Source organism: Etheostoma spectabile, chromosome 16, assembly GCF_008692095.1.
Source record: "Etheostoma spectabile isolate EspeVRDwgs_2016 chromosome 16, UIUC_Espe_1.0, whole genome shotgun sequence".
Lineage (NCBI taxonomy): Eukaryota > Metazoa > Chordata > Actinopteri > Perciformes > Percidae > Etheostoma > Etheostoma spectabile.
Genome location: NC_045748.1, coordinates 9,340,806 through 9,358,731, shown reverse-complemented (window position 1 = coordinate 9,358,731; position 17,926 = coordinate 9,340,806). Strand labels below are relative to the sequence as shown.

Genomic DNA, 17,926 nt, shown 5'->3' with positions numbered 1-17,926 from the left:
AGAGTATATGTTCTCCTCGTCTTAGTTTGGGTTTTCTCCGAGTTTCTTCGGTTCTCCCATAAATCCAACCTCTGATCCGTCATGCAAAAAATAAAATCTATGTTTTACTATCAATAAAAAACAATTAAATCAATCTAAATCTGAACCTAAATGCATTTTGTCCATTTATAAGTTTATGTTATTAAGATAAGTTTCTAAGCATGACACAGTGTTGTAGAAAAGATATAAAATAAGTTATGTTACTATGTTTCAATTATTATATAAATCATTGTTTTTCCTGCAGAATATTCATATGATAGCTGACATTTCATTTGGGATTTTGGAAGTTGCAAACTGCACTAAAATTGGCCAGCATTGCAATCTCTTTAAACTCTGTAGATTCAAAGTAGAATATGATTGTGTGTAATTGTCACTGCTAGAGGAAAATATTTTTTAAAAGTCCAAATAACTTTGATAAATGTTCTTCAGATTAGATACACATGTTGATGGAAACCCTGAAGAGATCTCTCTCCCTCATTCAAACTCTCTCATATAGCCCAATATAAGAAATACAGCACAGATGACTTCCAGAATACATTAGTTAAACTGTCTAACATATCTGCTTATCAACAGCAATCAAGTGCAAAACACTCTGTACTAAACATCCTCTACAATATGAATTCACTTTTTGACAACCCCAAGACAAGATGATGACTCTTTGGAGCTGCAAAGTTTCAGTTCCTCTTTTCTTTAAATTCATCCAACCTCTTTAAAAAAAAAAAGAAGAAAATTCTTGATTTTGATTTTAAAAATGGAAATTCAGGTCGATCAAATCCAGATCTCAAATTTCAAGTTACAATTTTTTAAAGGAAAACATCAGTCAGATTTGATTGCTCAAATTCGGGTCAAACAATTCAAGTTATTCATTATTCCCACAGTCACATGAATGCTACCCTGAATAGGAGAAGCAATTCATCCTGCATGCAACTGAACTGACCTTTGGCCTATCAGAGCACGGCCTTTCTGTCATGTGATGTTACTGGGTGAATATTTAACTTTAATTTTTCAATCTGAATTTGAGCAATCAAATCTGATCAGCCTAAATCTATATCTGAAATTCTGTATATTGATTTTTGTCACAGACACTCTGATACATTAACAGAGCTTAGCAGACAAACTGCCAAATCTTTACTATGGATAACTCCAAAGGTAAACAAAACAAGACAACACGAATAAAGGGAAGTAAAACTGTTATCCTGCCGAACGGGGAGGTACCCCTCTCTTTCAATTCCTGGAATCACAGGATTTTTTCCCTTCTCTTCCCTTCGGTAAAGCCTCCACAGACGATACCCAAAACCGTTCTCACTAAAAAGACTGACACACTGCAAGGGGGAAAACCACAACAGGCTCCTACATCCACGGATGCTCCACAGCCAGCTGCTATACCCGAGGTTGCTCCACCGCAAGCTAGTGCTGCACCCAAAGGTTCGGTCCAGCAGGCTGCTACACCTAAAGACCTTCCACAGAAAGTACACTCTTAGAATTAAAGGTACAGAAAAGTAAAAAAAAGAAAAAAGGTACAAATGCTCAGTGCTGGGGCAGTGCCCCCAAGGGGACCAACCTTGTACCAGAGTAATGGGTACAAAGAAGTACCCGTACAGTTTGTGCCTTTTAGGTACAAACGTGTACCTTTGAATATGTTCTTTCAAGGGTATAAATGGCTCGTCGCTGGGGCGGTACCCCTGAGGTACAGCAATGGTACCCTTACCATAGATACAGAGTTGTACCCTTTTATACTGTACCTTTTGAGAGACAATTTTGTACCCTAGCAATACATTTTTACCTTAATCCACTGGTACATAAAGGTACGCCATTAGATGGTACCAATTTGTTCTCGTTAGGGGTACCACCAAAGCGACGATAGACATTGTACGTATAAAGCTAGAAAAATGTCCTGGTTAAATAGAAAGGAATGAGGCAATGTTTTGTTTTTCCACAATCAATGATTTAAAAGAAGTTAAATTGTACAAATTTAAATATTGGAAAGTGAATAACATTCGCACACCACAATCTTCATTTGCAATAAACTTTAATGAACAAAGTTTTTCACATTTAAACATTATTGGATAATCAAATCCGTTTCTCTTCTCTTTAAATCCACCATTCACTCTGTGCACACTTAACTCTACACTCCAGAAAGGTGCCTTTGGCTTGTACAGTAATAGTGTTACCAAAGGCTCAAGTCTCGCCCTGATGTCCCCAGTTGTCCTGGAAACGGGACTTCAGCGCGAGACTAGAGCTAGCCTTCAGTAACGCTATTACTGTGCAAGCCACAGGCATCATTTGGTCTGTTTCCATGTAGTTACATAGTCACTGATATGGTCATAACCACTACAGTTCTCAATTATCTATTTTTCAGGGGGAAATAAACTTAAAGTTTTCGTCGCGAAGGCGTGACCTCTGTGATCGACTCTTCTGGGCTTTCAGTGAAGCGAGCGATGGAAAAAGAGGTAGGTGACAGTACAAACTCTGAATTTAAACAGTTTCCTCAAAATGTTGAAAAACACATTTTGTCGTCACGCTCATGTCGCACAGACATTTTAGTTTTATTTTGTGCCTGTTAAAGAGGCACAAATGCACTATTTAGAACATGCTTCACAACTTTAGCATTTTAGCTAACTGGGAGCTCTGGTCATTAGCTGCAGAAACCCCAGTTTGGTAGTTTTAAGGACCAAAACGACAATTTGGTCTTTTTTTTTTCCTATGGACAGTACGTTTAATTAGTAACTGATTCGGTAAAATTTTGGCCCCACTTTCCCTTTTAAAAAGGACAGGCCTCCAAAGTTCTCATACAGAGGGTAAAAAAACGGGGGGACTGGGGTGAACGGCCTGGGCAGTGGTTTTTTTTAAAAAAGAAATGTAATTTTCTGCTAGTAAAAAAAAAAAATACAAGCATCCAAAAAAAGGGTTTATATATTCCCCCTATAAAAACTTATTAGCAAAGCAGATGATCTATTAAAACTGCCTACTTCCTCCCAAAAGGGCAAAATGCAAGTTTTTTTAAGCCATTGTTATTTATAGAAAATAGATAGTAGATAGATAGTTTTTATGAAAATTTTAAAATTTTAAAGATATACATTTGAAACAAATAGTAGTCAGTATTTTATTTCACTTCATACTTTTCGCCCCGGGTTTGCACTTTAAGATTGATTTAAATTTAAAAAAATTTTGTTTGAATTAAATATAATTACTATTTTTGCCTCCCATTTAAAAAGATGCACTTTGAAAAAAAAAAAAAGATCAAAAAAAACTTCATCTGTTATTTGATGAATGATGCCCACCCCTTTCCACCCCTTTGGGAAGATTTTTAAAAAAGGACCAAAACCCTTTAAAACCACAACTCAACCAGAGCCGTCGAAAAGGAAACCCTCAGAGACTTTACGGCTCAAGAAAAACTCCAAATTTTTACGATGGAGAACCCCAACGTCAAAAAAAAAAAAAAAGGCAAGAAAAAAGGGGAAGAGAACGTTTCCATGGAGGTAACACGTCAAAAACTCAAATAAAGGATTCTCCTTCGGTGGGGAAAAAGGGCTCTCATTTTGTGGGGAAAAGGGTTCCGAGCCCACCCCCAAAACGCTCACAAAAGAGAAGGGACTTTGGGAAAGGGGTCCCCCCAAAAACGGCTGTAACCAAAAAAGGAAACAGCCAGCAGCAAAAACCTGGGTTTTGCCCACTGCAAAAGGCTGCCCCCAAAGGTTTTTCCCCAGAGGCTGCTACCCCAACAGAACTCGTTGCCCCAAAAGCGTGGGTAAAAGTTCTGACAGAGGAGAACTAAAACCCGGAATTTTACTTTTAAAGTTGCTTCCCCAAAGGTTTTGGGAGAGATTGGTGGTCCACAGCGGGTTTGCAAACCCCAAACAGTCTTCACAGAAGGTGTTAGTTCCATAAAGTGCCCCCAGGAGGGCTCTTTTCTAAGCTAAATTTTACGAAAACGTGCCACTAAAAAGGCTACACCAAACCCTTTGAAGGTTGTTAGATGGAAGGATCTACAAAAGGGGAAAATTCCCAAAAAGGTGGCTCCACAGCAGCGTAGCTACCCCGAGAAACACCTTAGGGCTGCCCGCAGGGTTTTTGACCCCGAAGATCAGAGGCCCTGTCCGAGAAAGACGCTTTTGGAAAACCCCAACACCCCACGTACTTTAGAGATGTTCACCGAAGGGTTTTTGGACCGGTTGGTGGTCCCCGCAGGCTGCAGTACACCGAGTGTGTATCCCCAAACCCTTAGGGGCAGCACAGCAGGCGGTGAGGGCCCGCGAACTGTCAAGGGGGCCCTTTTAAGAAAGACCTTTGGAAAAACCAAGCAACCCCACGACGCCTAAGCAGAAGGCTTGGCTAGGATTTTTGGGTGGTAGGTAAGCGATTTTTATAAAAGGGGGCCCGGTTTAAAAGGAAAATATCTGGCACCCAACACCACCCTTCCACAAGAACATCCGGGGGGTAGTGACATGGGAACCTCCTGGAAAGCCCACATTCAGCCTACTGGCAAACGCAATTTCAATGAAACTAAGGGGGATGGGGATGAAAACCCTGATTTTAAAAGCTGTCTTATGCAGGCAGAAAGATATCTGCACAGCGCCGCACACCACTGAGGCCTGTGAAGAGGTGGAGGCTTCCTCCCAGCACGCCATGACTGTCGACCCGGAGCTCCAGCCTCTGCAGCTCAGCAGCCATGAGAAGGAGGAGATCACCACACTGAAGGAGAAGAACGAAGCTTTAAGATCTTCCCTCCAGCAGGCGAGCTTCAAAAAGGAGGAGAGCATTAAGCTAAAGGAGGAGAACAAAGCTTTGACAGCTGAAGTGGAGCAGCTCAAAGAAAAGCTGAAAGTAAATAACGTTCTTCATGATGAAGTCAATCAGAAGAACGTTAAAAAGATCAGTGATCTGGAGGTCCAGCTTCTGTTTAAGACGGCCTCTGAAGACAACACTCGCCATGAGAAGGAGCAGATGGAGGAGGCTCTTCAGAGGCAAAAGGAAAGCCAGAAGGAAACAGAAGTCTACCTGGCCGAGCAGAGAGAGGAGAACCACGCGCTGATGGTTAAACTGGCCCAGGCGCTTAGCAACCTGGAGAGTCAACAGCTGCAGTGGCAGGAGGAGAGAACCCGTCTCCTCCAGTCGCTCAGCGACATCCAAGACACCCTGCAGGAGACAACATGCAGCGGTGTGAAAGAGGAGACTGACGACCAAGGGGAGGCAACACTAAGCCAACCAAAAGGCAACGCTAAGCCGAAAAAACCTTCTCTCTGGAGAAGATTCCTCCGGCTGTTCAAATAATCTGGAGGACAATTTGCCACCATAGTTACTCCCCCAGCTATCCCACCAACCCTCAACTCCACATCCTTATTTCCCCATCTGTATTTCTATTAGTCTGTAGACATCTGTAGAGAGGTGATCTCTCTACATATTGCTACTGCTAATACCCCATCGGTCCATTATTCTCCCAACCATCTGTAGAGACGTGATCTCTCTACAGATTGCTACTGCTAATACCCCATCAGTCCATTATTCTCCCAACCATCTGTAGAGATGTGATCTCTCTACAGATTGCCACTGCTAATACCCCATCAGTCCATTATTCTCCCAACATCTGTAGAGATGTGATCTCTCTACAGATTGCTACTGCTAATACCCCATCAGTCCATTATTCTCCCAACCGATTGCTACTCCCCAGATTTCGTCTTCCCTTGTGGCGAGTTGTTCCTTATCTTCTTAGAGTATATGTTCTCCTCGTCTTAGTTTGGGTTTTCTCCGAGTTTCTTCGGTTCTCCCATAAATCCAACCTCTGATCCGTCATGCAAAAAATAAAATCTATGTTTTACTATCAATAAAAAACAATTAAATCAATCTAAATCTGAACCTAAATGCATTTTGTCCATTTATAAGTTTATGTTATTAAGATAAGTTTCTAAGCATGACACAGTGTTGTAGAAAAGGTATAAAATAAGTTATGTCACTATATTTCTATTATATTATTATATAAATCATTGTTTTTCCTGCAGAATATTCATATGATAGCTGACATTTCATTTGGGATTTTGGAAGTTGCAAACTGCACTAAAATTGGCCAGCATTGCAATCTCTTTAAACTCTGTAGATTCAAAATAGAATATGATTGTGTGTAATTGTCACTGTTAGAGGAAAATATTTTTTTAAATGTCCAAATAACTTTGATAAATGTTCTTCAGATTAGATACACATGTTGATGGAAACCCTGAAGAGATCTCTCTCCCTCATTCAAACTCTCTCATATAGCCCAATATAAGAAATAAAGCACAGATGACTTCCAGAATACATTAGTTAAACTGTCTAACATATCTGCTTATCAACAGCAATCAAGTGCAAAACACTCTATACCAGGGGTGGGCAATTAATTTTTACCGAGGGCCGCATGAGCAACCCGAGCACTGCTGGAGGGCCACATCGACAATATTTCAATTAAATTTTGCTCAGTATTATTTTTGATATACCGTAAGATAAATGGTAATCATTTCATTTAACCTAACTTAACTTTTTACAAAAGCAGATTGCTTTTGAGGGTTTTATTTAAACTCTTAATCCTTAAATATTTAGTAGGCTATGTGAAATTAAAATGAAATTAAAATAAGAAAAAAAAACAATCATTGAATTGCTGATTGAAACTGCATCTCTGGGGGGGGGGAAGTTTGGTAAAAAGTCCTAGTTGGGTTTGCAGTTTTACCATCAACCGTCAGCCTCCTTGGAGCGTCATCAGACAGATTCCCGTATTTATCCTCGTGCTTTGTCGTGTAGCGGCGATTCAAATTATAATCTTTAAACACAGCAACCTGTGCACCACAAATTAAGCACACGGCTTTACCTTTAATTTCTGTAAAGAAATACTTGGCAGTCCATGTCTTGTTGAAAGCACGGCATTCGTCATCAACCTTTCTTTTTTTAGCGTGAGCGGACATCTCGGGGGGGTAACCGGGCATCACTCGTCGCTGTGCACCTTCACTCACAGGTTACGCACGGACATACGTCCATAATTAACACTTTTCAAAATAAAAGCAGCACAGTTGTATTGCACGCACGACATAGATGTTTTTTAAAATGTATTTTGTAATTTGTGATTGCCGCTGTTCACCTTCACTCACAATCACGCACGTCGCACATGCATACGTCCACACGGAAGTAATACAAATAACGCTTTTCAAAACAAAAGCAGCACCGTTGTATTGCACACTCGACATAGATATATTTTAAATTGAATTAACGGACTGGGACGCACAAAGGGCCGGATGTGGCCCGCGGGCCGTAAGATGCCCAGGTCTTCTCTGTACTAAACATCCTCTACAATATGAATTCAATTTTTGACAACCCAAGACAAGATGATGACTCTTTGGATATTCAGAGTGTCCGTTTCTCTTCTCTTCAAATCCATCCAGCCATTTAAAAAATAAAAAAAAAAAAAATATGAACGCTCTTGATTTCCATTTTAAAAACCTGAATTTGGAAAAACATTTTTCATTTGTCACAAATTCAGACACAAAAAGAATCAACTTACAGAATTTCAGATAAAAATCGATTGAGGTTGATAAAATTCAGGTTTCAAATTTCAAGTTACAATATTCAAGGAAAACGTCGGTCAGATTTGATTGCTCAAATTCCGATCAAACAAACAAAGTTGAATATTCACACAGTCACCGGGAAATGAGAAGCCATTGAGCCTTCATGCAATGGAACTGACCTTTGGCCTATCAGAGCACGGCCTGTCTGTCATGTGATGTTACTGGGTGAATATTTTTAACTTGAATTTTTCAATCTGAATTCAAACAATCAAATTTGATCAGCCTGAATCTATTTTATATGAAATTCTTTTAAATTGATTTTTTTCACTGACACTCGTAGACATTAACAGAGTTTAGCAGTCAAAGCTTTACGATGGAAAACTCCAAAGTTAAACAAAATAAGAAAGGTAAAAATAAAGGGGAGAAAACTGTCATCCAGCCGGAGGTAACCCACCAAACCAATCTCACTAAAGAGAGTGAGACATTGAAAGGGGGCCAACTACAACAGGCTGCTACATCCATGGATGCTCCACAACCAGCTGCTAAACCCGAGGTTGCTCCACTGCAAGATGGTGCTGCACCCAAAGGTTTGGTCCAGCAGGCTGCTACACCAAAAGACCTTCCACAGAAGGTAGATCCAGCTTCACCTAAAGATCTTCCACAGAAGGTAGATCCAGCTTCACCTAAAGATCTTCCACAGAAGGTAGATCCAGCTTCACCTAAAGATCTTCCACAGAAGGTAGATCCAGCTTCACCTATAGATCTTCCACAGCTTGGGGCAGAGCCATCTTCAATTGGTGGTCATGATAAGATTCTACAAACACAACACAGCAAGGTGCAGCCAGACACTGTGATTGCAATGCAGAGAAACTTTGTGTGGAGGCAAAAGAAAATCGCAGAAGGAATGAGTGTTGAGGACACTGTGAAGAAATATGTTTTCTTAAAGACACCCAGGGGTAAGTGTTAAAAGCTAGAAGTACGTGGAACAACACTGGGCTGAACAACTCAACCATTCTCAACACATGTAAATTAGTCTGGCTTTGGAAGTGAGTCTGTCCCCACCCTGAACCTATTCATGATGCTGCAAAGTTCAGGAAGTGCAGATTTTAGATTAGATTAGATTAGATTCAACTTTATTGTCATTACACAGGTACAGGTACAAGGCAACGAAATGCTGTGTGTGAACACAGTTTGTTTAAACAGAGCTAGTATTGACTTGAACTATACTCCGTTTTGCATTGTGCCACAACTCCTCATAGCGTGTTAAAATACTCTGTAATCCCCTTTCCCTCGTGGTCAATTGCTTAACTGTCTTTCTTTGTCTTTCTGCAGCTGTTGGAGAAGAGGGGTCGGATCCACTCCACAGCGGCCGTTAGCTTCACTGATAGCTTTAACCAGATTGTTCCCAAAGTGTTTGCCCTGGCTCAAGGAAAATCTCGACTAGCCAAACAGTACTTAGACGCCGGAGAAGAAGCGCTCACTGAGGATTTACCAGGTACTTACAAAAAGCTTATTATAAGAGTGTACTCACACTTTGATAAGCGCACGCATAGAAATAATCAGTAGACATCTCAAGGTGCATTCTGAGATGATAATTTTATTTTTATTATATGTTTTGTATATGTATGAGTTACTGGAAGCTTCAAATTTCCTTAGGGATGAATGACGTATCTATCATATCTACAGTATATTGATTTTTGTTGTTTGTGGTCCATTATTTATCTCTCTTCTTTGACCAAATGTGTTTGCATCCCTGTCTGCTTTGTTGTGTTCTTTAGGGTGAACCCAACACACCATACCCAATTTTCCAGGTGACCCAGGAAGAATGGAAGTCTACATTTTGGGGACAAAGCTCTTGTTCCCTGAAGGTAGACCGTGTCGAGGTGTGTGAAGGCATGAAGGTAGAGGAAGCAACAATCTCATCGTTTTATTCATATTTTGTTTTCAATTTTGAATACCAACCCAAAGACAAGAACGCTTTGACCCTCCTCCAGCAATGTATTAGGAAAATGAATGTGAAGGGGAACTGTAACCAGAATGATGAACTTCATCTTCTAAATGCCTCATTTACACCCTTGTGTTCACCAGAGCCCTAAGTGCCAAAGAAAAACATTTATTCTCGTGAAGTTGGTCCAACATGTGGGACTTACTCATGCCCATGAGGCAGGCTGCTCGATCACATGTGGACTCAATGCACTTTTTCCAGTTACCCATCTTTCAGATGTCATGTTTATAGAAAACATAGAGCTTGCATTTTACCTACTGGTGGTCCTAGTGAAAACCCTGCTTCTGAAGATGAACATGAGTGTGTTATGTGTGATAATGATGCAGATGTCCAAACTTTCTATTTTGTTTTTTAAGGAGAATTACGATGAATTGATATCTTATCATCTTACTGAAAATTGTTTTGATGTCAAAGGATGTCATAAACTTCAGCAGGTTTTACAGTCCAATAATTTTTTTTTTTGAGGAAGCATCAAAAGAGTTCTCTCCTCACTTCAATTTGAATGAATATTGTAAGTCGAGGTTAGACTTGACTAAACCAATTCGATACACTTTAAGAGGGTCTACAGGACATACAATACGTAGCTTCTCCTATGTTCCCAATTCTGATGTTTAAAAAATATATTGTTCCCATGAGGATGTGTGGGATTAGATAGTCTCTGATGAACTGGTCTTAACTGACTTTTGTGATGGATTGTACTATAAGGAGCATCCTTTCTTTAGAGAATATCCAAATATTTTATGAGGATGATTTTGAGGTACTAAATCCTTTGGGTTTAAAGATAACAAAACACAAACTGCGCCTTCTACTATACTGTACATAAATGAAGGTACAAGTCTCAAGTGAAGCATATTCATATAGCACATTGCTTCTCAATTATTTTCTGTTACGCCCCCCTAGCAAGAAGAAAACTATTCGCGCCCCCCACTCCCCACCGTGACTATCCATCTCTGCATAACATTTTATCCTTAACATTAAAGAAAAGAAAAAAAGAAAGACATATGGTCAAACTTACAAAGAATAACTTTATTAAATCGTGTTTTAAGTCTGCAACAGAAAAGATTTTAAGTGCATCAATGCCTGAAATTTTCGCTGAAAAAACTCTAGCGGCGTGATTGGGGTGTGACGTATTTAAGTGATGCGCTAATTTATTTGGCTTCATGCCGTCCGCTGCGAGCATTTTTAGACACAGCAAACACACCGGTCTTTCCTCTTCTCCAACTGTAGTCACAGTGAAGCCAAGCGCTAAATACGCTTCGTCGTATTTCCTCATCTTAGCTTTCGGGGGACTTTCTTTTGTCTCATTATCTTTGTCTCTCTCCGCTTTTCTTTTCATCCCTGTTAAAAACTCTTTCATGTCGGGGGTTGTTATGTTGAATAACGGAGGCTATAGACAGAACGCAGTCGGAGCTTTCTGTTGACTCAACACTGCTAACCGAGGCAAACCTGTTGTCTTGTAAGTCGTAAAATGTTGCACTGTCGCAAGCGTGACAGAAGTAACAGTGAGAGCGACACTGCCGCCTACTGTAGTGGATGCGCAATTACACTTTATACTAGTACGGCCCAAAAAAAAAGCCTGTTCCCCAGGGTCACACGCGCCCCCCCAGGTATCACACCGCGCCCCACTATTTGAGAAGCACTGATATAGCATTACTGGTGTGTTATTCCTATTTAAAGGAGTGTGGCTTAGAAGTTATCCTAAAGCCACTGCTAGATGATCTTAAAGTGCTCTCAGCAGACGGGTTCACCCTCATTGTTGGTGGGGTTGAACATAGTGTCCTTGCAGCCCTAGCTACCATTTCAGGGGACCTTTAAACCTTTCAGCTTACATGATTGGTTGATTCAGTATGTCATTTAACTCAGGAAGAGTTTATAGACATTGTATGGGAATATATACAGATATAAAAGAGACATTTCAGGAAGATAGTTAAGTCTTAAGAACATCTGTCGTTCACCAGTATCACCTGTAATGTATCCAGCAAAATCCTGACAGTAGAGCAACCTATGGGGTACAGTGCAGTTGTCCATTTTATGTGCTTCCTTATTTTTATGTTACTAAGTCCGTACCTCCAGATATAATGCATGATAGGGCTGAACGATATTGTGTTTTTGCATCGACATCGCGATGTGCGCATGCGTGATAGTCACATCGCAGAATGTTGCGATGTTGACGCTAATCTTTTTTTGCTGCTTGATAGAAAAGTAAACTTTTACCGTTCTCCTTTTACATGATTATTACCTGCCGACCCTTCACCTCTAAGGCAGGTAGCCATGTGGGCAACGTGTGTGTGTGACGTTAGTCCGACGAGGTTTGTTAAGTGAGGCTCTCCGTGTGTAGAAAAGTACCATAGGCAGCAGCTGCCGCTGACACAGTGATGCATAGTTTTCAATGGGTAGTCAGTGAAGCTACATTAGTCAGTGTTTTATGTTCGCTGCAAATACAAACTCAATCACCTGATTAATGCAACATAATCACGTCTCCCGGCCATTTCCCCCCACAGAAAGCTGCTACCAGCCAGGCTAAAGCTAATATAGTTAGCCTAAAGACACAAGGGGTCCGTCCGTCCCTACTAACGTTGCGGTTCTGAGCCGCGACGCTGGAAACGTAACACTAATCTACTACAGAAGTCTGTGTCTGAGCTAACGTCATTCACACTGATTTAATTGTTCTTGGATACACAGTTTGTTGCTAGTGCGCGTTACATGAAGGTCTGATCGATTTATCAAATAAAGAGCTGGCTCCGCTAGTCACCACAACCTGAAGTTTAGAGGAAGAAACATGCAGTCCCGTTAGCCAGGATTGATTATTATATGAATACAATGGTGTCAGGCTACTCAACCAGCGTATTTCTACCTGATTCCCTCTCAAAAACTCACTTCAGAAGAGTAACGTTAGTCACAGGGCTGACTTGCTTTGGTGTTTGTAAAGCATTAAAGTTCAACAAGAATGGGTCACATTAGAAAAGATCCTTTTTAATTTTTATCTTTTATGTAGATGCACTCCCCTACAAAATCACCGCAGTAGCCGTGAATGATTTAATATTTCTAAATAGAGCTATTTATGTCATCTTTTAAAAAGTACTTTTTCTTCTTTCATATCGCAATAAATATATCACAGGGAAAAAATATTTTTCCCAATATCCTGCAGGCCTAATGCATGACATGTTACAGGGTGTCATACCTTTAGTTTTGAAACTTGCTCTGTGCCAAGCTCATAAAGAGAAACGTATTGCCATACAAGAGGCAAACAAAGAGCTACAGAGAATAACAATAGGTCAGGAGAAGGAGATCTGTCTTTGTGGCAATGAAATACTGTGTAAGAATAGTTAAAAATTACACCTTCAGATTCTGCAAACATTTTTAGCTCTTGCGTGTAGCGACTAATCTTTTGCTGTTGCCTCTTTCTCTTTAAGCATACAATGTCCAGCTTTTAGTAGTATAAAGCATGATAACAGTGATTCTCCTTTAAAGTTGTTTAAATGGGAAAAATATTTCTTTAGGTGAATCTAAAAAATGGTTTATTAATAATATATAATTAAAATAAAACAATATACTTTTATATTTTCTACACATGTAGCTAGAAGTTATCTAATAGTATAGTAAATGGATAAAATGGATTAATCAGATTAGATTTATTATTTATTTTTATTGCAAGTAAAATATTCTTATTATTGATGCTTGTTGGAGTAGGACTGTGGCAAGACAGGAAACACTCCAACTAAGAGGTAAAATATTAAGAAGATAGGAACAATTCAATTGATAGTGTATAATCTTGGAGTGACAATTGTAAGAGATCACATCTTAAGCATGTTGGGAGATAGGACTGATGGGTTTAGCAGTAGCACGTAGAAGATCAATCTTACAGATGTTGGGAGAAATATGACTGATGGGGTATAGCAGTAGAATCGTAGAGATCACATCTCTACAGATGTTGGGAGAATAATGGCTGTGGGTTTAGCAGTAGCAATCTGTAGAGAGATCACATCTCTACAGATGTTGGGAGAATATGGACTGATGGGTATTAGCAGTAGCAATATGTAGATAGATCACCTCTCTACAGATGTCTACAGACTAATAGAAATACAGATGGGGAAATAGGATGTGGAGTTGAGGGTTGGGGGGATAGCTGTGGGATAAGCTATGGTGGCAAATTGTCCTCCAGATTATTTGAACAGCCGGAGGAATCTTCTCCAGAGAGAAGGTTTTTTCGGCTTAGCGTTGCCTTTTGGTTGGCTTAGTGTTGCCTCCCCTTGGTCGTCAGTCTCCTCTTTCACACCGCTGCATGTTGTCTCCTGCAGGTGTCTTGGATGTCGCTGAGCGACTGGAGGAGACGGGTTCTCTCCTCCTGCCACTGCAGCTGCTGACTCTCCAGGTTGCTAAGCGCCTGGGCCAGTTTAACCATCAGCCGTGGTTCTCCTCTCTCTGCTCGGCCAGGTAGACTTCTGTTACCTTCTGGCTTTCCTTTTGCCTCTGAAGAGCCTCCTCCATCTGCTCCTTCTCATGGCGAGTGTTGTCTTCAGAGGACCGTCTTAAACAGAAGCTGGACCTCCAGATCACTGATCTTTTTAACGTTCTTCTGATTGACTTCATCATGAAGAACGTTTTTCTTTCAGCTTTCTTTGAGCTGCTCCACTTCAGCTGTCAAAGCTTTGTTCTCCTCCTTTAGCTTAATGCTCTCCTCCTTTTTGAAGCTCGCCTGCTGGAAGGAAGCTCTTCTTTAGCAAGCTCGTTCTCCTCCTTCCAGTTGTGGTGGAGATCTCTTCGTCTCTCTCATCATGGCTGCTGAGCTGCAGAGGCTGGAGCTCCGGGTCGACAGTCATGGCGTGCTGGGAGGAAGCCTCCACCTCTTCACAGGCCTCAGTGATGTGCGGCGCTGTGCAGATATCTTTCTGCTGCATAAGACAGCTTTTAAAATCACTGGCTTCATCCCCACTCGCCTTAGCTTCACTTGAAATGCGTTTGCCAGTAGGCTGAACTGTGGTTCTGTCCAGCGAGGTTTCCCATAGTCACTGACCCTCCCGGAGTGTTCTTGTGGAGAGGGTGGTGTTGGTGTCCAGAGTATTTTCCGTTGAACCGGGCCCCGTTTATAACAATCGGCTTCAACCTTACCAGCCCAAATCCTAGCCAAGCCTTGTTGCTTAGGCGCTCTGTGAGGTTGCGTTGGTTTCCAAAGAGTCTTTCTCTGGACAGGGCCCTTGCAGTTCCTGCCCACCAGCTGCTGTGCTGCACCTGAAGGTGTGCACACACTAGGTGTAGCTGCAGCCTGCTGTGGAGCACCAACCTGTCCAGAAACCTTCGGTGAAGCATCTCTAAGAGTACGGTAGGGTGTTGGGGCTTTCCAAAGCGTCTTTCTCTGGACAGGGCCTCTGATCATTTCAGAGGCCTCACAAACCTGCTAGCAGCACCTGAAGGTGTATTCTCAGGTGTAGCTACAGCCTGCTGTGGAGCCACCTTGATGGTCAGTTCCTGCTGTAGATCCTTCCATCTAACAACCTTCACAAGTTTTCGTGTAGCTCCTTTTAGTGGCACGTCTTTTGGTACAACGTTGGCATTAGATGTAGAAGTAGCTACTTCCTGAGGAGCCTCTTCAGGTGAACCTGAATCTACCTTCTGTGGAAGATCTGTTGGTGTAGCAACCTGCTGTGGAGCACCAATCTGTCCAGAAACCTTTGGGGAAGCAACTTCAAGAGTAATTTCCGGTTGTAGAAACTCCGTCCGTCTAAGAATCTTTAGCACCACGTCTTTTGGGGTAACGTTAGTAGCATTAACGTTTGTAGTTGCTACCTGCGGAAGATCTTTTGCTGAAACTACCTTCTGTGGAAGGTCTTTAGGTGTAGCAGCCTGCTGGGAAGAACCTTTGGGTGCAGCACCATCTTGCAGTGGAGCAACCTCAGGTTTAGCAGCTGGCTGTGGAGCATCCGTGGATGTAGCAGCCTGTTGTGGTTGGACCCCTTCCAATGTCTCCTTCTCTTTAGTGAGAACGGTTGTGGTGATGGTCTCTGGAACCTGTTCCCCTGCAGAAATGAGAGCCTCGTTCCACACGCGAAGGGAAGAAATCCTGTTATTCCAGGAGTTGTAAGAGAGTGTTACCTCCGGCTGGATAACAGTTCTCTTCCCTTTATTCTTGCCTTTCTTGTTTTGTTTGACGTTGGAGTTCTCCATCGTAAAGATTTGGCAGTTTGTCTGTTATGCTCTGTAAATGTCTCCTGTGTCTGACGGCTCTGGTTGAGATTGTGAGTTTTAAAGGGTGTAGGTCCTATATATTAAAGATCTCATCAAAGGAGTGGAATGGAGTGACATCAAAGGTAACAGGATGGATGTTCTTTTGGATCTTTTGGTTTGTTTTCAAAAGTGCATCTTTTGAAATGGGAGGACAACAATAGTTATTCAATATTTATCAATATCTATCTATCTATCTATTTTAAATGACAAAAATGACTTGCATTTTTCTTTCCTGGTAGGAAGTGAGGCATGTTTTAATATAAGAGTTTTTATAGGGTGAATATTTTATAGCATTTTCAGAATGACTTGTATTTTGTGTTTTTACTAGCACATGTTTACATGCTTTGTTAAAAAAAAAAAAAAAAACACATACTGCCCATGGCTGCTGCACCCATAGATGCACCTGTATTCACCCTCTGAGTGAGATGCTCTGGAGCGCCTGTTTCTTTTAAGGAGAAATGTGGCCAATTTTGACCTGAATGATGATCACAAGATGTCACGAGTACTGACAATAGGGAAAAAAAAAACGACCAAAATCGGTCGTTTTTGGTCATTAAAACTACCAAAACTGAGTTGCTGCAGCTAATGACCAGAGCTCCCAGTTAGCTAAAATGCTAAAGTTGTGAAGCATGTTCTAAATAGTGCATTTGTGCCTCTTAACAGGCACAAAATACAACTAAAATGTCTGTGCGACATGAACAGGGCCCTCACGTGACGACAAAATGCGTTTTCAACATTTTGAGGAAACTGTTTAAATTCAGAGTTTGTACTGTCACCTACCTCTTTTTCCATCGGTCGCTTCACCAAAAGCCCAGAAGAGTCGATCACAGAGGTCACGCCTTCGCGACGAAAACTTTAAGTTTATTTCCCCCTGAAAAGTAGATAATTGAGAACTGTAGTGGTTATGACCATATCAGTGACTATGTAACTACATGGAAACAGACCAAATGATGCCTGTGGCTTGCACAGTAATAGCGTTACTGAAGGCTAGCTCTAGTCTCGCGCTGAAGTCCCGTTTCCAGGACAACTGGGGACATCAGTAAAAAGTAGAAAGTGTTGACTTTTTACTTTCACTGAGAAGAAAGTGAGAGAAAAGAAAAAGTGACTAGTTGTCTGGAGGATTATCAGCTGAGATTGTGTGTGTGCATCTTTGAGAACTGCAAGTTGTATAACTTGTGTTGACGGTTCATTTAAGCGTGTTGTCATGTGTATAACTATATTGTTATAGTTCTTGCACTTTTAAAGTACTATTCTGCTCAGGTTTTTATTTCAGTGAGAACTGTTTTATGCTTATAAGATTAGTATTCTGAAATATATTGAATAAAAAAACCTGTTGGCTCATGTGTGTTAACGTCATGGGTCATATTTATGTATTATTATGTTTACATATATATTTATGTCTTACCATTTCAAATGAATCTCGATGTCATGTTGTTGGAGAGTTATAGTCATTAAATGACCTTGTTCATTTTATTACCTTTTCACTTCAAATCAGGTGGAAATGTTGTTATATACTTGTGATTATGGCTTTAGTGTATGTCGTCATATTTCTCAGAATTTATTCCATTTAGCAGAGTAACTAAGGGGAGCTCTAGTTTCCAAAAGCTTGACAGTTTTTGGTTTATCAAACTGAGTGACTTCAGCAAAATTGAAATTATAGATAGATAGATAGAGAGGTAGAGAGGTAGATAGATAGATAGAGAGGTAGATAGATAGATAGAGAGATAGATAGATAGATAGATAGATAGATAGATAGATAGAGAGGTAGATAGAGAGGTAGATAGATAGATAGATAGATAGATAGATAGAGAGGTAGATAGATAGATAGAGAGTAGATAGGTAGATAGATAGAGAGGTAGATAGATAGATAGATAGAGAGGTAGATAGATAGAGATGAGTAGATAAGAGAGTAAGTAGTAGAGTAGTAGATAGAGTAGATAGATGATAGAATAGAGAGAGGTAATAGATAGATAGAGAGTAGATATGATAGAGGGTAGTAGATAGTAGATAGATGAGTAGATATGTAGAGAGTAGATAGATAGAGAGGATAGATAGTAGAGATGAGGAGTAGAGTAGATAGGTAGATAGAAGTAGATAGAGAGATAGAAGATTAGATGAGGTAGAGTAGAGATAGATA

At 40.7% G+C, this 17,926-nt stretch overlaps 2 protein-coding genes across 2 annotated transcripts in view; both read left to right on the top strand.

The window, feature by feature from the left end:
* The window catches only part of LOC116704719 (uncharacterized), a 7,296-nt gene extending 1,736 nt beyond the window's left edge, over window positions 1–5,560 (top strand). Inside the window, exons 2-4 of the mRNA XM_032540332.1 lie at window positions 1,314–1,508; window positions 3,987–4,210; window positions 4,593–5,560. Of these exons, the coding sequence (XP_032396223.1) occupies window positions 1,314–1,508; window positions 3,987–4,210; window positions 4,593–5,310 (1,137 nt within the window). The 3' untranslated portion in view covers window positions 5,311–5,560. The remainder of the gene's footprint in view (window positions 1–1,313; window positions 1,509–3,986; window positions 4,211–4,592) is intronic.
* A 1,417-nt stretch (window positions 5,561–6,977) lies between these two features.
* LOC116704668 (PML-RARA-regulated adapter molecule 1) lies at window positions 6,978–9,864 on the top strand. The gene is made up of 3 exons (XM_032540268.1): window positions 6,978–8,518; window positions 8,895–9,057; window positions 9,341–9,864. The coding sequence occupies exons 1-2, from the start codon at window positions 7,936–7,938 to the stop codon at window positions 8,936–8,938; spliced, it is 627 nt and encodes a 208-aa protein (XP_032396159.1). The 5' UTR covers window positions 6,978–7,935; the 3' UTR covers window positions 8,939–9,057; window positions 9,341–9,864.
* Window positions 9,865–17,926: the final 8,062 nt, after the last annotated feature.

Coding starts and splice junctions, on each gene's coding strand:
- LOC116704668 (XM_032540268.1), top strand. CDS start 7,936: ATGGAAAACTCCAAAGTTAAACAAAATAAGAAAGGTAAAAATAAAGGG. Junction 8,519..8,894: donor TTTCTTAAAGACACCCAGGG/GTAAGTGTTAAA, acceptor GTCTTTCTGCAG/CTGTTGGAGAAGAGGGGTCG.